We start from the raw sequence: 23941 nt of genomic DNA on the forward strand, positions 1-23941 counted from the left end.
GGATTGCCCTGGCTCATCCCTGATTCCAGGTTCAGCACAGGGGATGGGCAGGGTGGCTGAGCAAGCAGCTCTGCTCTTTAAATAGAGGTTCAGAAAGGCCAGGGATGGCTGCTGACATCTTCCTGTGATGAAACCAGCAGGAGATGGTCTGAAAAAAGGGGAAAGCCAAGGAGAGATCACCCTTCTCCCAGGAAAAGGCCACGAGACAAAGAGGGAAGTTCTGATGTGTGACAGTGTTCACAGGGGTCTGAGGATGAGGGAAGAGATGAGGATCTGACTCCATGTTTCAGAAGGCTGATTTATTATTTTATGATATATATTACATTAAAACTATACTAAAAGAATAGAAGAAAGGATTTCCTCAGCAGGCTAGCTAAGAATAGAATAGCAAAGAGCAATAACAAAGGTTTGTGGCTCGGACTCTCTGTCTCAGTCTGCTCACTGTGATTGGCCATTAATTAGAAACATCCAACATGGGCCAATCCCAGATGCACCTGTTGCATTCCACAGCAGCAGATAATCATTGTTTACATTTTGTTCCTGATGCTTCTCAGCTTCTCAGGAGGAAAAATCCTAAAGAAAGGATTTTCCAGAAAAGATGTCTGTAACACTGATGTTTATGTGTAAGTTTGAATAGAAACTCTACTCTCTCTAGCACTCTGCTGCCTTTTCTGGGTCAGGAAAATTCAAACTGGCCTCTTTCAGCACCAAAGACAAAGAAAACATGCACTAACACTGTTCAGGCACTGACAGAACCTGGAAATAGCCCAGTTGTCCCTGCTGCTCAGAAAAGGGAAGGCCGGGATCCAGAGAGACCCTCCACAAAAGCCAGGCAGACACTAAAAAAATTACTAAAATTTTTTAGACACTAAAAAAATGTCTAAAAAAACTACTCCTAAATGAAGAGAAATGAGGCTGCTGTGGTTTCCAGCTCCCAGCACCATGGGGCAGAACACCTCCACCTGCAGCCCTTGGATGGTTTGGGCTGGCTGTGTTCCCCCATTCCCAGGCATTCCTCCCCTGCCTTCAAATCTAACCTGCAGCACTTGGAGTATTGTGTGGAGACACACAGAAAAACAACAAGAACCTCTGGAAATGCAATTTATCTTTGGCTATAAAAATAGGGCAGCATTTTGTACTAAATAAATAACTGGGTTTTATTTTTAGGGAAGGTAATCAGAATAAAAGCAACATTCCTACATGCCTATGGCACAGCTGAGCACCACTCTGTGCCTGTTTCAAGCCTAAAGGAAGACTGACTGCACAACAAAGCATCAAAGCAGCTTCTCCATGGCAGGTCATGACCATTTAGAAAGAACTGGTGTTTTAAAAGAAAACAGAAATATGCAGAGCAATTTTTTTTGCATGAATGTCAGGACTATGAATAAACTGGAGGATGACTTTTCTCAGCAAAGTCCTAAAGAGACTGTGTTTGAAATAGAGGCACTTTAAATTGCTTCGTGGCTCTTACACAAAAATTCCAAGCCCCTGTCCATCATCTCTGCTTTTGAGATGTGGTATGGATGAAACCCCCACTATTAGCTCCAGATTCCCACAAAGCCCCACACACTGCACATGTCCCAGAGTGTTCCACACTTGCCTGCTGCACTGAAGCTCATTCATTGTTGCTGTTATGAGGCAGTTTTAATGCTGCTTCGGGGTTCTGGTAATTTTAAGGCCAATTTGCAAAGATGGCTGATGAAATCTGTTTCATAATTAGCAAGCTCCACACAAAACATCCCCCCTTTCCCCAAGCACCATCTGAGCATGTGCCTGGGAGGAGATATGGAGAGTTGTGCTCAGGAGAATCAGGGCTGTTTTGTACAGATTTGCATTCAGAACAAAATCAGCCTTTCAGGATCTCAGGCAGGGCAGAGCTCTGCAGCACCGACAGCTTATCAGAGCCAGCACTTGGCACCTTGGGCTGCAGAAAATACAGGAGCAGGGGAGGCAATGCAAGCACAGAGCTAGGAAGAGCCAACAATTAAATTGGAAGATAATAAGCAAACATCCTTGTTTTGCCATGGAAATTAAACTTGCAAAACCTCTGGAGGTCCTTAACAACTTGCCCAATAGGATTCTTAAGCAGTCATGGGATCTGTAAAACTTGGGAAAGCTGTGAGAGATCATCTGGGAGGCAGTTTCCAAAAAGCCTCACTCCTGACATAATGAAATCAGTGTTCAGGCAGTATTGAGAGCTTTTATGCATGAAAACAGGGTAATATTTATGTATAGGATGAAAGTGTTGTTAAGCTTACGCTAATAATGCTTTTAAACTCCTTCCCAGCCTCAGGCAAGAACAGACACGCTTCTGATTACACCAAATAAATAGTAATCAGGAAAATTAATTTGCCAAACATATAAAGTGCATCTGCTAAAGCATTTCCACATTTTTGTCTGGCAAGGACTTCCCACCAAGCTGTCTGTCAAACGTGGCTGCAGCCTTGGCTCTCACCTGTTGTCATTCTGAGCCCCCTCTCATCCCCTGTGTGCTCTGTCTGCTCTGCAGCCTCTCTGCTTCCAGCTCTGGCCTCATCTAAGTGATGTTTACATTTATTTCTCTAAAACTTTCACAAATCCACTCATGCTGTTAATGCATCAAGCTGGGCATTATATACAACACTTAGTCCATTTTCCAAAACAGACCAGGGAACAGTGAGCTGAAAAGCTGGCAGCAATTACCAAAATCCATTTTTTCAACATGGCTTTAGTTTCTTTGCTGTATTTTGGAAAATTGAGCTATTATTTCCAATCATTTCTTATGGAACTCTTTTGCACTAAAGCAACATAAATAACTGCAAATGCATCCCTACAAAATGGAAGTGACTATAGGATGCTGGCAAGACAGATGGCAAATCCTATAAAAGCTGTTAAAAAGCTACAGGACATTGAAGTCACATTGAAATCAACACAAAAACCTCTGTAATTAAATGGGACAATGATGGCAGCCCTAATACCCTTGATATAACAGAGCAGTTGGTTGAAAATATCTTTTGGGGTTACCTTGAGACAACACAGGTCAAATTTCAGGTCTGTCTCTGGCCCAGATTTTCTGGAAGACCTTGAACATGCCTGACAGGATCCTCCCTCCTGGCTGGGACCACCTCAGCAGAGCCCTCACCTGTGCCAGCCAGTGCTAAGAAGGGCATAAACCATTTGCAATTTAAACCTCTCCCCTAATTCTGAGTGGAGAGAGCTGGGATTGCTCCTGGGAACACCACAGCCAGCGGCAGGATGCAGCAGGAAGCTCTGGCAGGAGGCAGGAATGAGCAGCTACACACATTGTACTGTCACTTCTTCCTCAGCACAGCTGTCTCCAGGCTGCACATCTGGGCAAGTGCTGAGATCCCAATTATGAATGGCCACAGCAGCCTTGAACTCAGCACAAGCTGCAAAATCCCCACAGAGCTCTGTCCCACCACTGCTGACCTGGCAGGAGGAGCTTTGGGCATTAAAAGTACACCCAGAGTACACTGACAACCTTTGTTTCTCTGAGCCACTCTCACACTGAGAGGAGTGGGTTGAACCACCCACCCCACCTCTCGAAGCGTTCCCTGCACAAAGGAGTGAAAGATGGAAAGTTCATCAGGCAATGCAGTGATGGCAACTGCAGAGCTACTTCAAAATATAAACACAGCCTTGAACTTCAACACAAACACAGCTTAAGCACAGAGGCTTGGAGTTCTTTGCTGAATCAATACATCAACACCATTATCTTTGCATCTCAGAATACTGAACCTGATTGTTTCCTTGCTGGTGTTTGCATAACCAGCAAATACAAGTCAAGGGAGTTTTCTATTGATGCCAGACTGATTATATTTTTAGTTCTGTCAACAAGCTGACAAAAGACCTCAGGAAAGTCCTGTAATGGTCCTGTGCCTCAGTGCCTTTCTTTTCATACAATCAGCAACACCTCCTTCACAACAGGGCTTCAACAAAGTTATGTTTGATGGGCTCTGATGGAAACCTCTGCAAAACATGCAGAGCTCTTGAACAAATGTCCAGACTATTTCATGTGAAAATGGGGCTGCTGAGGTCAGCTTGCTGATTTGAAAGACTTAAAAAGCTCTGTGGTGGAGAAAGAATAGAAAATGAAGGACATGAGTTGAAAAGTCCCTGACAGTTTCCTCTCGGACAAGGTGAACATGGTCCAAAAATTCTCTATACTTTCTTTTCCTCTCTGCTCTCCCAGAGGTGGGCTTCTATTGTGTATGTGTTGAATGGTAGGTAGATGGGCTGCCTTTGTGGTCACAGGAGGGAGGGAAGGATTTCCTATTGCAGAACAAAGCTGAGTTATTGCTAACAAAGCCCACAACCATGCTGACTGTTAGGAAATGCTGCCTGAATTCTCTGCATGTGGGGTTTGCACAAACTTAAAATTTTGGGAAATTATTTGAATTCAGAAATGTTGTCCTTTCTGAACATCTCTCCCTGGTGCTCAGAACAAAGGACAAAAAAGATCTTTTTTCTTTCTTTCTCCCTATGTCACTTTTCAGTAAGCAAAAATAATAATGAAAACCAGAAAAGGCTAAAGTAGGGATGAGGATCTAGAAGAAATTGTGAACTTCAGGTTGCTCTTGCAAGTTGCCAAACTGCTCTGAGCACAGAAAGTTGCTGTTCCAAAGTGCACTCACCATTAGTATGTCTGCTGTGATAGCCCAGTTTGAGAACAGAAGAGTTTCTCCGATAAAAATGCAAATCTGTTGTAATAAAACACACAAAAAGGAGAAGATTTATTCACTTGACATTCAGAGGAAAAATAACCTGCCACAAACTTTCTTTTGTTGCTTATTTTTCTCATACCTACACAGCACACTCCTTGTTACTGTTGTGGTTTATCCTGACTATCAAGAAACCATAGACTTGTATCAGAGCTCTAGAGGGCTGAAATGTTGTTATTGTAAACTAAGTTTATGATCTACAGAGCAGCTAAATTAAAGGCTGACACATTTGATTTTAGAAGAACATGAAAAACCAGCATGAAGAGAAAGCCCCAGGCTTGCATACTTAGAATCATGGAATTGTTGAGGTTGGAAAAGCCCTTTAAGGATCATCAAGTCCAACTTGCACCATTCTTTTCCAAAAAGCCAGTTAGAAAAGGCAAGAAAGCCACAGCTCCCCAAAGCACAGCTATTTCCATTCCTGGGAACAGAGTTTTGTGTTCAGCTCTGCAGCAAAGCAGCTGAGGAGGATTCCTTCCCTCCCTGGCAGCCTCACACAGGTAATATCTGCCCAGTGGAGACTAGAATTGACTCTGGGCTTTGCTACATCTGTGTCTTGTGGTGAGATGCAATCCTTGGCTCTGTGGAGATGGTCAGTAAGAGACATTAAAAGCCACAGAACTGTAGGAGTGGCAGCTGTGCCATGATGTGACCACTGCCACTGTCCTTCCCACACACCCTGAGGTTGCCCAAACCCCTCAGACCACCCCATCCCTGCCAGGAATAATGTGCTTTATTTAGCAAGTCTTTTGCACTGACCTACAGAAGCTTCCTCTACTTGTTTCTAAAATTGTCTTTGTTTCCCAAATACTTTCCCTCCCTATCCCCTTTTTCTGTGACTGGATCTGCTTCCTCTGTGATGGTGTCCAAGCCAGTCATTACAGCCCAGCTGCAGTTAGGAAATCTCTATTTCCATTTTCCCACTGCCCATGGGATGGGCTTTCCCTAGAAATGACAACTGCCAAGGTGAGAACACATCCAATAAACCAAGGTGCTCTCAGGAGTTGAAGCCATGTGTCCCATGGGTACCAGATTCATACTCAGACCTGCTCTGAAATCTGTCCTGCTACAGCTTTGCAGCTGCTCTTGCTGGGTTCTGTGGCTGGAGAGACCAAACTGAGCTTGGAAACATGGAATCACACTTCTCAATGCAGCATCAACCTGTCCTGCCTGCTCCCAGTGCTGCAAACAGGCAAATGCTGCCTTCAGCTGGTGTGAACTGCACACATTTGAATTGCTACAGGCAGCAAGAACGTGTCCCTTGTGCAGGAATTTAGCACAAGTCCTTTAAATAAATCACTGAAATGCTGCAAACTTCAGAGCACACCAGTTCTGAGCTGATGAATGGGTGTTTCAACAATCCATGAAACATGTGATTAATGGGTGAGTACTGGTAAAAGGAAAAGAGGAACAAGAGGAAGATCAAAAAGTAGGATAGAAGGTACATTAAAAAATGTCTGCCCTTCAGCTGCTGATGGGGGCTTGTAAAAATGAGTTCACCCACTGCAAAGGGCATGTGAGGATATGTGGCATTTCTGCAGAAGGGAGGCTCTAGGGAAGCTTCCAGCAAATAGGGCAGCCCCAGAGCAGATTATAGCTCTTGAAATGCTCAGTTTGGACTCCTCACACACTTTTTGAAGCCTCATTTTACACTGAGACTTCACCTCTACATATACATCTGTTTCTGGCTCCAGCTGGGCTGTGTAACATCTCACCACGTCCATTTGGTGTCTGATTGCTCATCTGTGCTTTTCTGTTTAAGTGATCAGTTAGCCAATCCTGACTCCCAAAAATGATAAATAAAGCAGGTTTCAGAGTGGACACACCAGCAGCTCTCATAGCAAGTTCTAAGCAGGTGACAAATGCCTTCCATGACTGCTTGCAAAGGGTGTATCTGTCAATATCTTCATTATTTGTATTTCTCTCTGAAATGGTGGATAACACACCCTCCTGAATTCGGAGCAATTCTGCCTCCAGCTCAGTTCTGGGCAATATTGATGCCTCAGAAGCAGGCAGGTCACCAACAACATGACAACAGAAAGTCCCTGGGGTTGAGACTAAGATGCTGTCAAAGCTCTCTGGCAAGGTTTTACCTTGGGATTTGCTGTTTCTGCAAGATCATAAAATGTCTTTGAGGAATTGAAATAGATGTTGAAATTGAGGAATTTGGAACAGTGTCAAAGGAAGGCAAAGCAGAGCATCTCTCTCCAGTCACTTGGAGATTTAAACAAGTGTAAAATCTGCAGCTGAAATGTCTCAGCAGTGTGAGATGATGATGCCACACACAATGGGTTTCCAGGGACAGGTTTGAAAACCAAGTTTCAAAGAGTTTGTATTTCAGGAAAAGTGGGACTTACAGATATGCAAATTGGTGCTTTAAGGAGCTGGATTACAACACACAAATCCACACACTGCAAGGCAAAGTGAGTAAGTGATTGGACTATACAGCCAAGCAAGATAATAAAAGAGAAATACAGGTGTCTGGGCAGCTAAATTATACAGAATTGTTGTTTTAGTCCACCTTGCCAGCCACTTTACCACTGCCAATAATTTACTGCATCAGTATGAAAAGATTGGCTGGAAAAAGTCACCTGCCTACCTGCCTCAGGTGGGAGTGGCTGCTGCAGAATGGGAACAGCAACTGCCCCCAGGGACCAAAATCAATTGCAAGAAAGGACTGAGCAGGAGAGAAATAATACATGTGCTCAGGGGAGGGAAAGGGCAGACAGTACACAGCTTGTAAGGAGCAGGGTGGAAGATAAAACCCATAACCAAGAAATGAAAAAGCAAGGGCTCTGCAGGCTCTTGCTGGAGTGCTGAACACTTCATTGAAGCTGATGCCTGTATCAGTCAGCAGTGAAGCTCTCAGCTGTTGACTAAAGCAGGGAGGAGATGGTGATCTGGTGGCCACTGCAGCTCTCTCTCCCAGTGAGACAGAACATCATCTCATGGGAGCCCACCTAATTGCTTGGAAGTGAGATTTTTAAGGCTCTGAGCCAAGGAGGGTTGCAAAAACATTCACTGTCAATTTTTGCACGGTGTGATCCATGGCAGAAGCCTAAGGACAGTCACAGTACAGAAGGTTGGCAAATACCACCATGCTGGGGGACAGACACTGCCTTGCCTTCCACAGACACAGAGCTCAAGGATGTGAGGCAGCACAAGCTGTCAAGGAAGATATCAGAGACAGGAAAATCAACCCATAAATTTTACTGTATTGTTTCCAGGAGGAGATTTCATCATGGACTTTGAGATAAGGAAGGTAACCTAGCCCATCATTCTGTCCACCAGCCACAGAACACTCTTCTCTTCATTACGGACCAATGAGACTTAAAACAAAGAGCAATGAGAAACTGCTACACCATGCAACCTGGCAGTGCAGGTCCCCTACTCCCATTCTCCTTGAAATACAAGGAATTAAACTCTCTGGAAGTCTGCAAGATTGCAACAGCTCTTTGAATGGCATGGGAAAATATGAGTTTGTGTTAGAAACTTGCCTTGGAAAGTCAATTCAGTGTGGCTCTGCTACAATAATGAGACACTGGTAGCTCCAACCCAGACCTGTCCCCTCTTTCTGGGCATCAGGATTCCAGCAGCAGAGAATTTGGGGCTATGGAGAGGCAGAGCTTCTTGCTTCAGCCTAACAGATCACAAACAGGCTCATATTCCCTACACCCCCTCCATATGCAGCTCTAACTTCCTTTGCAAATCATTGACTCCTTATTAGATTTACTGCTCATCCATAATAAAATAAATTGCTTCAAGGATTGTTTAAATGATACAATCTATATTTATATACTTAAACAATGCAGAATAGTCACATGGCTATTAAAAAAATAGAAAAAAAAAGATAAAAATGAGATTAATAGCCACCTCCTGCTGCACAATTTCTGAAAACAGTATTTCCAGCCTAGAAAGGGAGAAGTTTCTGTATAAAGAGACTGAACACCACAAATGAACATGTCTGTCACTAGGTCTGGGAAAGGAGAAAATCACAGCTCTGTCTGCACAAAGAGGTGGAGGGAGCAGGTGAGGGGTGTGATAGATCAATGAAAGGAGGGTAACCAGTAACACCCTCTCCCAGGTTGTCTGAGGTGAGCATTTTCTCACCCAGTTCAAATGTTCGTTCACGGTCACAAACCAGAGACCTGAATCTTAAATAGCCAGAGGAGGTATTCCTGGCTGTGCCTTAATGATTTTGAACTCCCACTCTTTCTGGTTGTGCTTGCCCATAACTGTGGCAGCTGCTGAAAGACTCAGCAAATAACCATGGCCAGGCCAGTGTGGAGACACAGAGAAATGAGGAACAGCACTTGGCTGGTCACTTGTACAGCACTCTCCTTGCTGGATGAGCAGGTGCTGCAGTGTGGAATGAAAGGATTTTCAGAAGGGATCCCACTACTCCAAACATCTCATACTTTTCCTTCATAAACTTCTCCCAGGTCCCAGGCTTCTCTCATTCTGATGTTAAAAGGGAAGCAGAGACTTGTTCAGTGCCTGGATTTTTACTCCCTGCTGAAAGCAAGATTCTAGCCCGAGGCTGGATTATTTCAGCTGAGCTTTTCTTTTTCCCCTTAGTCTAACTAAAAGAGGGTTGGTTTAGATGAGATGTGAGGAAGGAGTTTTTTAGAAGGTGGTAAAGCATTGGCACAGGGTGGCCAGGAGGTGGGGGATGCCTCATTCCTGGAAATATTCAGGGCTGGATTGGAGGGGGCTCTTAGCAGCAAAGTCTAGTGCAAGTGGGGGTTGGATGACCTTCAAAAGTCCCTTCCAATCCAAACCATTCTATTTATCTGGATCTATTTGATATCTTTTAATATAATTCAATTATAAGCACTCAGGGAGGGGCCACATTTTAATCTGCTTTTGTGCAGCATCAAGCACTGTAGGTTCCTGGGCAATGTAATACAGATAACAAATTGAAATTACTGGCTTATTAATACTAGCCTGGTGCAATCCACCTGGTTATGGAAATGAATGGCACTGAAAGGGAGCCAGAAGCTTGCCCACAGACAAATCACACTGTAATTGTCATCTGGTACCACTGCAGCTACATTACCCTCACTGCAAGGGAAGTGCTCAGTTTTCCTGTACCAAAACATGAGGCAAGAGCAATAAAGGTGTGGATTGAGGTGCAGATAGAAGAGCCCAAAGGCTGTGGGTTTCCATGAAGCTCTGAATTCTGATGGCAGCAGGGATAAGCAGCTGAGATTTCAGGCACACTTAGACACTGCCAGAATGCCAAGAGGCAAAAAGAAGGACATTCAGAAGGGCAAAGAGAACATCCCAGGCTTTCTGCAGGGGACAATGCACACAGCCCTCAAGGAGTTTGGTAGGGTGTTGGGGAAGATGAAACAGGAAAGCCTTATAAATATGATTGTCTGGCAAAAGATTTTGAGAATATGGAAACTATAAGTGAGATTGAAATGAAAGCAAGCTTTGAGATATAACTGGAAAACAACGGTGTGGCCAGCTGAAGGTGATCCCCTTTTGATGGAACAACACCCTCTGCTTGCAGACAGGCCCAAGGGTCAGAGCAGACCCTACAGCGTGGCAGAAGGGGCCCAAAGAGGAGTTTTTAGGGTTTAAAATGTAGCACAGTATGGTGAAGGAATGATTCTTATAGGCTGTATGTAAGCGCTGTAGGATTTGTATCTTGTACTAGATTGGTTAGTGAGAATGGGAATATTCAGCACAGAAGATGATTTATGGTATTGTGACGGGAACCTCGCTCTCTTACCCTTTTACTCTCTTTCCCTTTTACTCTCTTACCCCTTTTACTCTCTCACCCTCTCATCCTCTCTCCCCTCTCTTCTCTCAGTCCTGCTCTGAGCTGTGTTTGGCAGCTCCCAGCAGGGCCCTGCCCCCAGGCCCTTTGCAATAAACCCCAAGTTCCTGACCTGGCTGCAGAGATCTCTGCTCTCTGTCCGTCCCCACCGTGCTACCCAAGGCTCTTACAGTAGGGGCTGGCATATGGAAAGGATTTGACTCACGTAGGCTCCCACGATGCTGCTCTTGGCTGCCACGAAGATCAGACAGATGAAGATGGCTGATCCCAGCATTCCAACAGCACAGACAAGAGGATCAGCTCGCTGGGTCTTGGACCTGCACCATTTGGTGGCTCCTGCCCCTGTGATTACACCCAGGAAGCCAGTGAAGCATGTGATTGCTCCAAAGATCAAACTGTCCAGAAATAAAAAATAAAAAAAAAAGGAAGGAGAGAAAGAAAATAAGAGAAAGGTAGGAGGATTTTTTTTTTTTAGTTTTTCCCCAAAATGGGCATAGTCTTTGTGTATCATTATTTTATTAGGTAATAGTATTTTATTAGGTATTATGTATTATTATTATATTATGTGTTATTATTTTATTAGAGATTATTATTTTATTAGGTATTATTATTTTATTAGATACTAGGTATTATTATTTTATTATGTATTCCTTTTTTATTAATAATAATATAATTATTAGGGTAAATTGACTAATTTGCACAATTTGCATAATGGCTTTGCAAATTTTAAATAATACAAATGCTCATGGTTTTAGCCCTTTCCCCCTGCAATTAAGAAAAACACAGCATGTGAAATTTATTATTGTACAAAGGTTTTGATCTATGGGCAAAGGAGTGCAAAGGGCTCCCACTACTTCCTTGGGTGGAACTGGGGTTCCTAGGAAGAGCCCTGAACAGCTAATTATGTATACATAAACTAATTAATAACCTTTCATTGATCCTGTGAGGGGAAATCATGGACAGGCACCAGGAAGCTTCAGGGCAAGGAAACCTAACAAGACTCTTAAACACCAGTGATTTCCAATATATTTTGACTTTATAACTCCTTTCAGGCCACTTCAAAGCAGCTTTTTGCTGTTAGGTAACACATTTGAAATGAGTTAATTTCAATTTAAAGAGCCATGAGGATTCTCCATATGATATGTGCAGGACTTGGATTACAGGGTCGTGGGCAACCACATCAGAGTAACTTGAGGACAGTTCAAAACTGAGGTGTCATCAAGGAGGGGGAAATTCTCTTTGTAAACAGCAGACAGGGAGTCAGGCTGGAGCTGTGTGCTTTGCTCACTGCATTTTTGTGGAATAGCCTGAGCTTGCCTGCTGGACACTCTGGTTGATGGACTCCACACCACTAACTGCTTTAATTGAGATGGGATTATGTTATGGCAAGAAGGTTTCCCTAACATTATTTTCTCTCATGAGCTAAAAAGCAAAAGATCTGACAAAAGGCTCTTTTAGTATCCTTTATTTACCTGAAGGAATGCTTTTATAGCATTTCCTGGTTTGTACTCCCATTGTAAATCACAAAATGAAGAATTACTTTTCACAGCTTATGTGTTGCAAGTGATGTTCCATAACCAGGACTGAAAACAAAACCACTGTAAAGCATCAAAAACTCCAGCCCAAAGTGTCCCAGATCTCTGGGACATTCTTCAGCAAAACTCAGCACACACAGCAGTTTACAGAGCAATAAAACAGAGAAGTCCTGCCTCACACAGAAACAAAAGCCTTCAGGATTAGTCCCTGCAGCTTTAGGGAAACCATTCCAACCTCTGAATTACAGGCACCACTGGGGCCTCCTCACCTGCCAGCTTATTCTGCTGCTATCACAGATGGGTCTTAAGGAACCAAATTCTCAGCTCTCCAAACATCCTCCTTAGAGGATTTCTCTTTTCTGCTCTACACCACAGCCTGGGAACTAAGACAGAGCTGAGGTCACTGCTTCTCCCTTGGTTTGACTTCATGCAATGAAGAAGAGAAATAAAGCCTAGTTTACAATCCCAGCATTTCCTATCATTGTTACAAGGACCTGGAGGAAATTACAGACATTCTAGTACTCTGTCTCTGTGGGACTTGCCTGTTTCCTCTGGTAAATAACCCCCACCCCCTCTCCCCCTGTGTAAAGCAGCTGACCCTGGCTCTCACCTATCTTTGGTGCCACAGGGCTGGGAGCTGCAGGTCTCTGCTGTCTTCTGCACCACCTGTGCTCTGTGAAGGTACAGAGGGATCCACATTCCAAGTGCCCCCGTGGCAAAGGAGACAGCTGAGGTGGCCAGGGATGAGAACACATAGCTGCGGCTGGGAGACAGAACCAAGAGAAGGTTTGGTGACAAAAACGGAAAAGCAGAACCCCCATGCAGGAGCCAGAGCTTCAGTGACAAAGCCCTGTGTCTCCCACACTTGCCACCTCCCTTTGCCAAGGGGAAGAGGTAACACAAGGTACAAAGGAATGGAGAATAAGAAGCATGGAAGGTTCACATGTGATGCTCCACTGATAATAATAAACTGAACCCATCAGAGATGCTACACAGCTCTGTGTCAAGGGTCTGCTTGAGAAGACAATCAGTACTTGGTCACTAAGACAGGATATGTGACTTACAGGGCTTTCACCCTAATGTCACCTGTTTACTTGAAGGAGCAGTTTCACTTCTCCCTCCCTATCCATAGCACCATATGGTTACTACTTACATAAACTACCAAAAGCAGTACATAGAAATAATGATAAATTTTCTCACATCGCTTTTCACAGTCCTTTGGCACTGGATGACAAAACCAGGCAGGTATTCTAGCCAGTAGTTCCATCACAAGTTTCCCATCAGAATTACAAGATAACCCTGAATTCAAAGTGAAAGTATTTGCACATTCACAGGCCAGATTTCTGGAAGGAAGTGCAGCTGCTGAAGCACTTGTGAGCATGTGAACCTTTATGCACACATAGAGTGCCCAAGCACATTCAGTTCTCATGGATTCAGCCACATGTGGTTGTTCACATATATTTAAACTTGCCATAGTGCAAGCTTCTGTGTGGTTTTTTTTATCTTAAATTGCTAAAACTCTCTTTTCCCCTCAGCAGAATAGCTCTTTTAAAGAAGAAAATGGATCTAAGTGTCTGAGCAGCAGTGGCACAACAATTAATACAGGAACACAGCAATTTCTACACTTCAAAAGCCCTGATTTGTGTGAAGTATGAGCCAAGCAAAGCAAGCTTTTTCTTAGATGCCAATCTTGGAAAGGTTAGAGCAAAACTTGGAATTCATCATTGTCACAGCAGTCAATACCTCATGTAACTGTGATTTTCTTCCTTAAATCCACAGACTAAACTTCCTGCAACTCCCTGCATGTCATCACTTTCCAGTCTCACTGTGCTAAATCCAGACCATTGAATGTTCCAATTAAGCATTAGAAGCAAACCATGGTTTTTACTCATGCTCTTACTTTCTAATCAAGGCTTTCATGTCTCTCAGCCATGAAGTCCGAGCCTTCAGCTGCCCCCCAAGCTGTTCAGCATTTCCTCTTTTAGCAGCAGGCACAAATATCAAGATGAGTGTCCCTGTTATCATTCCCAGGAGTGGAGATACCTGCAAGAAAGGAGCAGAGAATTAGGGAATTAGGAGCCAGGAGGGTTTGCTTTGACTGGTCAGGAAGAAGCAGAATTCATCCTTTTGGTTTCAGTGGCTGCTCCTCACAGCCAGTCAGAACCTGCAAGAATTGAGGCATCTGCTCCGTCCTTCTTCCATGTCGTTCCCTGGACTCTCTTATCTCACTCTGGACACATGCAGCTTTGAAAATACCCTGAGTAAGGCAGTCCATTGTGTTAATAAGTACCAAGATTCATCTAAACATGATTCTTGAGTGATGTTTAACTCTTGGGAAACCTGCTCCCAGCTGGGCTGAGAGACCAGCTGGCTTCTGGGTGAGTGCAGAGGCCATTTAATGGCAATTAGACCAGCTGAAAGATTTTTGGGTGTAGTAAACATGCTTTGAACACCCCTGCTTGATACACATCCCTCTTCCAGCTAACCCACAATGGCTTCCTGTTTTCAGGCATCTTCCTCAGCACAAAAGACCAAGAAACACTGAAAATTCAGGCTGGAAGATAGGGAAACAACACATTCAAGGGCTTGGTTTCCCAATATCCAACCCTTTCTCCCAAGCATTAGGCAAAAATACAAAGATCACACAGCATTTTGCAAGCTATAAGAACAATTCTTGTTTTGACTAGAATTGTTTCGAAATTCCATCATTGTCAGAATGGAAAATAGCTCCATCAGGAAAATAGGAACATGGATTTCACTGATGTATCATCTCATCGAGACATGCTATTTAAAAATAATTCCTGTCCAAGAAAAAAAAACAAAAAAACAAAAAAACAAAAAGCAAACCAAAACAAAATAAAACAAAAAAAGACAAAGAAACAACAAACCCCAAAAAACTTGCATTATTAACTTAAGAATGGCCTTTACACATGGAGCAGTGTTTCATGTCCAAAGATGACAAACTCACAATCCTTCTAGGGAAGGAAAGACAAAAGTATTTCAGAATTTAAAAGTCAGGAAAACCACTCATCCAGGAATATACTGAAGCCTGACACAGTATCCTTATGACAGGTGAACAGAAGACACAGAACTGGTAAAAAGTACTGGAAATGCTGTTTTATCTACAGCCAGATGACTGCAAGTGTCTTTGATTTTTATCTAAAAGCTTAAGTACCCATCAGGACAATATCCATGGGCACTCAGTAATGCTGCAATGAAACACTTGCTTTATTGTAGGATCCAGAGACAAAGCTGCCACTTGTCCATGTGCCCTGCTGTGTTTTTCAGCCCATTGAAGTGTGGATTATTCCTGACCTCTTCTGTATTTGGAGCCCACAGGAGATCACAGAGGGAAGCATCATCTTGGGGAGTCATTCCCATCTTGTAAGAGCACATAATTGCCATAGGGATGGAAGCTGCTTTACACTGATGTCTGGATGCTACAAAGTCTGAGCAATGGTGTCTAAAGCAACCCCACAGATGTGTGCAGCTCATCAGATTCCCCAGATTTTGTACAGCCAGGGAATCCTGCACCAATGTGTCATTTATAGAGGAAATCATGAGCTGTAAGGGGTACAGTCTTGCAGACAGCCTGGATTTCTCGGGATAACTATGAAGAAACCACCTGAAAAGTTCTAATAATGATCTCTTTTCACAGATTAACCATTTGGGTTTAACAGACAGATTTGATTTTCCAAGAGTGCTCCAGTTAAAGCCCTGCTGACCAGAGGACAGGCTTTGGGGTTTTTACTTCTTGTGTTCACCTCTGCTCCAAAGTTCATGTTACTCTTAATTATTTCTGCTAATGAGGCAGCATCCTCCTGGTGGGAAGCTTTAGGCTACTCCACTTTCCACTCTGGTGCACAGCTGGAAATTGCCCTCCACTCTCCCAGATGAACATTCACGGTGATGCTCCTGCCTTTGTTTACCCTGGGCATGGCCTGTGTCACAGAGGACGTATTTGCTTCAGATGGGAACCCTTGCATTTCATCACCAAGTGTTATAAACAGTGCTGGCCTGAGCTTCATGAGCTTTATGGTCTCCATGAAGTGCCAGAGCCAGAGAATGCACCTCACGTGCCACCCTCAGCACCAAAGGTCAGAAACCAGCGCTGCTGGGCCACTTCCTCCCAGCTCTTTCAAGACATCTTTGTGTGCAGAAGCTGTTTGTGAGCATGTGACTGGAGTGGATTATCTTTTCAGCCCATTTATCAGGGTCCCAAGAGGCTAAAATAGAAGGAAATGGAGTGTCTCAGGGCAGAAAAACAAGCGGAAACTGGAACAAAGTGTTTTTTCCTCAAAGCCGGAAGCCATTCTCAGAGTTTCTTGACAGCAGGAGACTGAAAGACTGTGGAGTTGATTTAAGGCCAATGCCTCATCTTCCTGCCCCCATCAAAAAGTCATGATTGATTGATTGATTGATTGATAACAAAGTGATTGGAAAATTCTTGCTCCCAAGCAGGGAAAACTCCAAGTCCCACAAGCCCACAAATCTTTGCTTAGAAAGTGCATCTGCCATACACTCAACATCCACAGATGTAATCTCCAATCCTTCACCTTTCAGATACAATAACAGGTTGAGCCATTGTGTGATGGAACTCTTGCTAACACTAATCAACCAATTAACTCTCATTAAGATGTGCCATTAAGAGGAACTTACCCGCAGTGCCCAGTGCCAGTCTCCAGCAACCTGCTTCACACTGGAGCCAGTGATGTACCCCAAGCCACTGCAAGAAAGGCCAAGAGAGAGTTGGTCAGAGCTTGCAGTGTGCACACTCACAGCTGTTCTTAGACAAAGGCAGAGAGGCACAACCAGCTGTGTGTCCTCAGCTCTCTTGTCCTACAGGAAGAAATATGGGGATTGAAGCAGATGGTGGATGGTATGTGACTCTACCCAGCAGTGCTGATCTAAAAATGTCCAAATCTGATGGAAATTTGGAAGTTTATAGCTGACCTTTCAATCTACATTGGATGGAAAGAAAGACTTTAAAAGAATTTATTTCCCAATTTTACTTCTACATCAGGCCTTTCTCTGTACTAATATGAATATTGAACAATTTTATGTTCAAGCATTCAGTTAAAAAGTGCCCTTCAAGGATAGGCCATACTCCATCATTAGATTTTTCTCTTCTTGTCACTAAATAGTACTTGGCTCTAATTGAGCAGGAAGAGTCTATTTTCTGTTAGCTTGGAAGAGAACTCAAGAAGAACATGCAAGTTTGATGGGAGACCTTCAGCCACATGTAAGACAAAAGGTGCATCAAAAGGTGAACATAGCCACATTTCTCTCAACATGAACTGAAGGTAAATACTCTTTTTCAAAACTGCTGCATTTGTTGCTGAGATTGCCTTGGCTAAAAGTTGCCAGGATTGCAGTGGGGCAACTGTGAGCCCCTCTCCAGACCCCCCTTCCTTTACTGAAGAATCTGCTAAGCTTTGGAGGTTGTCAGCTATAATCTCCTTAGAACTGGACATTTTACCCATTCAGGCCCCCCCAAATCAAGCCATGAATCATCACAGACTGGTTTGGGTTGGGAAGGAACTTAAAATCCATCCAGTGCCACCCCTCCCATGGGCAGGGACACCTCCCACTGTCCCAGGCTGCTCCGAGCCCTGCCAGCCTTGGGCACTTCCAGGGATCCAGGGGCAGCCACAGCTGCTCTGGGAATCTGTGCCAGGGCTTCACCACCTTCACAGGGAAGGATTTCTTCCCAATATCCAATCAAAACCTCTTTCAGTTTACAGCCCTTGTCCTGTCCTCCATGGCTTTGTAATCCACACTGCTGCTGGATATTGAGACAATGAAGTTCTAGAATCAGGCTCAACAGGATTAATATTTGTAATTTCTTTTTTGTTCACTGAATTTTCTATGTGAATACTTGGAATTCATTATCCTCTTGGCAAAATACTCTTTTCACCAGTTAAGGATCTGTTTCCCTCTATTTCCTCAAGAGCAAAAGGATGTTTGTGAGTTTTATCTCACAGGTAAGTGCTCCAGCTTGTAAAATGCACCACCAGAAGTTTTTCTCTGAGTTTGGAACCTGTTGCCCATGGATTCCCTGCTGGAAATGAACCCATACTGCCCTTTTTCCCAGGATGTTGTCCAGCTCTGGGAAATGGTATGCAAACTATGCAAAGCCACCTTGCTGACAATACCACAATAGAGGGTCAGCCATTTTTTTAAAAAATAAAAATAATGACAGATTCCCTCCTGTCCCAACAATCAGATACTGTGTTGGGCTGATAAAGAAATTCCACTGAGAGAAAAAGTCAACTAAAATATTTTTATTCCATTTCCACCCCATTGCTGTAAAAATGGAGGAAAAAACCTAAATAAACCAACAACAAACTTCCCATTAGTTCCCAAAAGTCACACATGAACCAGTAACAGGGCCAAAAAAGAATCTAATTCCTGCAACTAATTAGTCACTGCTCACAATATTTTCCTGTCTACATTCCAGTCAAGGTCAAGAACTATCATCATTAGCAATTTCAGATCTATGTGAGTTTATTTCAGAGAAAAGCCACAAGGAGATTGAAGGATCTTTGTGTCACTTACCTGCCCAGAGGAATTGCAAAGTAAAAAACAGAGAGCATCAGGGTCCTTGTGTTTTTGGTGAACAGGTCTCCAATGATGGTTGGTGCAATAGTAGAGTAACTCGCTTCACCAATGCCAACCAAACCCCGGGACAGCACAAAGAGCCAGAAATACTGAGAAAAGAAATTGAAACATTAACAGGTCCCCCCTTGGCTTTTTAAATTCAGGATGGACAGCAGTCAGGGAAATACAAATTCATGTGACTGGAAAATGATGCTCCTGTATGCATTTATTTTTGGAACTTCAGAGCTGTTTCATTTGTCTTTTGCCCAGAAGAAAGGGACCATAGTTTTTGTGAAGATTTATAGGCATGAAAGAAAAGTAATAATAAAACATTTACTCAGTGACATTCAAGAACATTTCCTAAAGGAGGCAGAAGACCCCCAGTTTGTTGCCAGATCCCAGCTCACTCTTGCTGCTTTGGGAAGGCCTGGGGAGGTGGGTGAGTGTAACAAACCGTGCTCTGGGATCCAGGAACAGCAACTCCTGCTGAGCACAAGCCATCCTCCCCAGCGTGCCAAGGACAGGTCTACTGGGAAATCCTAAAAAAGCTGGGAAAGAGTGGAACCCGAAATTCCCCAAACTGAATGTCCTTCTTCATTGAAAGCTATGGAGTAACAGAATCTTTTAAAGGTGCTGAGCACCCATCTTACTCCACTTGCCTTGAACAGCAGCACACACTTCCCCAAAACTGTCAGAGGTGACCTGAGCTTTACTGGGAACCCAGGAACATCCATGTCCTCTGTAAGCAGGGCATGACCCAGGGGCTCACAGGGCAGGGGCATGCAGGAGGCATTCAGCTGCCCAGGGAGCACCTGCCTGTCTGGCTGAAGGGCAATCCCACAGGATGAGGATATATCAAAAAACAGGTGACCCCAACATCTGGGAATGATTGGCATCTGACTCCATTCATCCAGAATGATGAACTTTATTAAAATTATATGATATGATATGATATGATATGATATGATATGATACGATATTATATTGATACTATACTAAGACACGTACTAAAGAAAACTCATGACTGTCTCCAGACAGTCAGGACAGAGTTTTTTCCAACTGGCCAAGGAAACAAAACAATCCTCAGCAAAATCCAATTGACAAATCACTTCAGGTAAACAATCTTCCTAATATTCCACATGTGCAAAAAGAACAGGAACAGCAAGTAAAGATAAGAATTGTTTTCTCTTTCTTCTCTCTGTTCAGAGAATGTGAATGCCACAAGGATACACTTCACATTCAGCACAACTCAGTCTAAAATGGTCAAAAAGAATTTGCTTATCCAATAGAAATTTTTAATGACCCATTTCAATCAACACTTTCATGAACTGTGAGGACCTGATTTTCAACCTAAGCTCTTTCACTGCCCCTGCAGTTTTCTGAGTGCAGGCTAAGACACAATGCTTTGATGCCTGAATACCAGATACATGAGAACAAGCAAACTCTCAACCATCTAAGCAGCTTGAGCTACACCCAGAAATAATTGCGTGGAGAGAAATGAAGCAGTCACTGCAGAAAGTTGTAAGCACAGGGAAATCTATTTCTACAAATTTAACCTCTATAAATCCTCAATTTGCTGTCATTATTCTGTAGATCATTTGTGAGAAGAACAGCAGGGATTTACACTGAAGGAAGGCAAGCTTAAATTAGATATTAAGAAGAAATTCTTCCCTGTGAGGGTGGTGAGGCCCTGGCACAGGGTGCCCAGAGGAGCTGTGGCTGCCCCATCCCTGGAAGTGTCTAAGGCAAGGTTAGATGGAGCTTGGAGCAACCTGGGGAAGGTGTCCCTGCCATGGCAGGGGGTGGGGTGGGATGAATTTTAAGTTCCTCTGTGATTCTATGCTTATGATGTGTCCTTAACCATGAAAGTGTTTGGGAAAAATGAGCAATTACCAATTCTCCTTCTTCAAATAGGAAAAAGACAAGGAAATGACTGATTTTGTGCCCTACAGCAAAGCCAAGCTAGAGTCCAAGTCTCATTCACAAACATGGAAAATGCCATGCAGACTCCAAGCCATGTGCCTTAGCCATAAATACATCCATCAGCAGACAAAATCTACCACTGACACGTTTGCATTGTTCTGCTCACTGTAATCCCTGGCTGAAAAGAACATTTTGAGGATTCCAACAGCCACAAAAAACCAAAATACTTTCAGGTACTCTTCACTTCCTCATATTTTGGTGTGAATTGTGGAGCAATATGCATTTTCTGCAGGAATACAAGTTCCTTGTTTGGTGGCAGGGTGTGTGCAGTGCTGCTCACATTCATGCATCTCCCACAAGCTGCACATACGTAACTCACACGCGTGGGTGTGAGCAGAAAGGGCAATACTGTGACTCAAATGATTTAATTTCTGTCAATTTCCCAATGCTCAACCACTCCACTGCAGAAATATGCTGGCAGTCATTGGTGCATAGGTAACCAATGTATTTTGAATGAGCAACAGTATTTCTAACGTGCTGAAAGGCTTAGTCATGCAGAATTAGAAAGCAGGGAGCTGCAGGCTGGCTGTGGTTTCTGAGGAAGATCTGGATCCCAGAGAGGGTGACAGGCAAAGTAGTCACCAGCCTGGGATGAAATGGGTAGTGTCACCTACAATTGAAGAATGACAAGTTTGTAAATGCACTGGATGTTCCTCAAATTGGAAATACCTACAGAAAAATGTCACAGTTTTGTGCTCACCAGCTGGTATTGCCCCCAGTGAATGCACTGGGTAGGAATTTCCTCCAAACAATCCTGTGAGAAGGTTCCTCTTACAATCCTTGTGCCAAGCAGGAAAGCTGTGCCAAGTATTCCTTTTGTGGTAGAGTGACTCATTTTCATCAATACCATGGAATCAGATGCCCAATACCATGAAATCATCTGCAACAAGTCATATCCACTCTTCTCTCTCGGTTCCTCCTCAAATCCCTCTCCTTGGTTTATCCCATGCTGACACACTCCAAATATCTGTTTAATATTTAAACTATGTTTTTTGAAGCAGTGGTATTCAAACTTAAGTAATAAGATTTTTACTTCATCTGGGAATAAAAGCATTCTTAAAAAACATCATCCACATAAAGACCTGAATAGTATTGCCCTTCTGAGATCAGATATTCAAGACTACAGACCATCCAGCCATCTAGTTGTGATAACTAGATTAAACATACAAAAATCTAAAACAATTTAGGGAATTATTTATAGTTGGTTCTATACTGTGCCTGGTTTTGGAGCTCTATATCTAGGATTAAAGAGCTAATTCCTCTTCTTACCAGTTCTTATGGATCTTTGGCTAGCATGGATCCTATTGGAACTCATATGATAAAATTATTTTGCTAAAATGAGCTGGGGCCCTGATCTTCCATCTCTAACCAGTCACTCAAAACTTCTGTTTTAGCTGTCTCTGAAGAGGGACAGCTGGGGAGCTCCCCAAGGCAAAAAGGGGTCCCATCCATGACAGGCCGTCTCTTTTAGTTTTCCATATAAGAAGAAAAAAATACAAACAACAAAACAACTCTAAAATTCTTATGCTGCTGCTCATTTGGACCACAGGCGTTCCATGAACCACTCAGAAACTGGTCCCAAAACCACTCCACATGCAATACAGACAACTGCTGTTTTTGTGTACATTTATACACTTACACCCATGAACATCCCTTTTCCTCTCCAAGTGTATGAGGACATGACAACCTGCACAAACACGTGGCAAAGTCAGATATTCCACATGCTGAGGGAAACTCTGTTCTCCTCCACAGCTGGAGCAGGACACCTCTGCCATTTCCTCTGCTCTGGATTTTCCCCCCACTGCTTTTCCATTTATGTCCTACCTCAGGGTTCTCAGAAGTTTAATGAAAGAAAAAGGGCTGACACCAGCTCAATTCTGCCAGTGCTCAAAAGCAGAACAGGCAGCTCAGACTTTAACTGAATTTCACTGTTCCCCAAGCAGAAATTGATATATATTGAAGAAGCCAGTTTCTTTCTATATGACTTGGTAACTCTGCTGTAATTTGTCCATCTGTGCAAGTAGGTTTCTGGCAGGAAAACTGAAAATATCTGAGTCAGCTTTCAGGACCTGAACTAATTCCTTCCCCATAGGTTAAGCCCAGCAACCTCAACACTTATCAGCAGTGTTTTATGAAATGAAATGCCTGAAACTGAAGTTTTTTTGAAACAAGCTGCTATTAGGGCAAACAATTAATTTGTCTTAAATTCTGGAAAGCAGTCATATCAGAGATGGTCTGCACCTCCATGAGAGCTGCCAACATCTGCTTTGGAGAGATGCAGAGGGTTTTTTGGGAGAGTTCATAGCCTCAATCCCCCTCCTTGTCCGTGTGCCAGCCCAAGGTGCAGCTCCCTGGCTGTGCCACTGGGGAGGGACACCTGGGCCACACAACCTGCCTGCTACCAGTTCCAGGAGCAAGTCAGGGTGCAAAATTTCCTCCTGGAACTCACAGCAGGCAGGTTGTGTGGCTCCAGTCCCTTTCTCCACCTTGTGTGGCTGGTGAGACACAAGCCAGTGAGGATTCCAGCACACAATAAACCATCAACACATGGAAAGAATGTTGGCTGCAGAGACCCAGAACTGCCACAGCCTTGCTGGGAATTTCCCTTGAAGAGATGACATCACCAGAAATTAATGCATGGAGAAAGCACTCACACCTGTGAATGGGAGGTACAAAGGGTCAATGGGTGTGCTCTCTTCTTCCCATGTCTCAGATATATAGAAGGAAAAACAGCCTCTAGCCATAAAGGAAAAGAAACCCAATTCCTCAAAATAGAAATGAGTTTCAGAAGGGATACAAATCCTTATCCCTTGGGGATGTGCCAATAAGGAATAGAACATTCTACCTACCAACTTCTACATTTCTTAAACTATCAGCAAGCCACAGACAGCAAGAGTGACAGATCATGGGGTCCAAGGGACCTGGTCTCATTACTGTCACCAAACACTAGAAGCTATGGATGTGACAATCCTTCCAAAATTTACATCTGAAAAAAAGCTTTTATGGTTGGAGTTAAATATTTATAATACAGAACCATTGACTTGTTTAGGTTAGAAAAGACCTCTATGCAGATCAGATCCCACAGATAAAATGTACAGTGTGGTTTCTATTCACACCTTCATAGTGACTTTACTCTCAATCTCCTGCACACATAAATGTTTGATGGCCTAGGACACATGACTGGCTTTAATCATGTTTGGTGAAACCTCCTAATTATACATTTATCCTAGTTGTATAGACCATTCAGGGAGTAATATGTGCTTTAAGAGGTCTAATTACAGCTTGAAGTTCTTTCTCCTTTTTTAATTAGCTAA

The 23941-nt window shown here is 43.3% G+C and overlaps 1 protein-coding gene across 1 annotated transcript in view; it reads right to left on the minus strand.

Moving 5' to 3' along the window:
- LOC131566527 (sphingosine-1-phosphate transporter SPNS2-like) overlaps window positions 1-23941 on the minus strand; it is a 134504-nt gene that overhangs the window by 31992 nt on the left and 78571 nt on the right. The window contains exons 4-9 of the mRNA XM_058817857.1: window positions 18603-18754; window positions 16704-16770; window positions 13945-14087; window positions 12655-12807; window positions 10715-10904; window positions 4635-4700 (exon numbers count right to left, since the gene is read on the minus strand). Of these exons, the coding sequence (XP_058673840.1) occupies window positions 4635-4700; window positions 10715-10904; window positions 12655-12807; window positions 13945-14087; window positions 16704-16770; window positions 18603-18754 (771 nt within the window). The remainder of the gene's footprint in view (window positions 1-4634; window positions 4701-10714; window positions 10905-12654; window positions 12808-13944; window positions 14088-16703; window positions 16771-18602; window positions 18755-23941) is intronic.

The sequence above is a fragment of the Ammospiza caudacuta genome, chromosome 20 (genome assembly GCF_027887145.1).
Source record: "Ammospiza caudacuta isolate bAmmCau1 chromosome 20, bAmmCau1.pri, whole genome shotgun sequence".
NCBI classification, from domain to species: Eukaryota; Metazoa; Chordata; class Aves; order Passeriformes; family Passerellidae; genus Ammospiza; species Ammospiza caudacuta.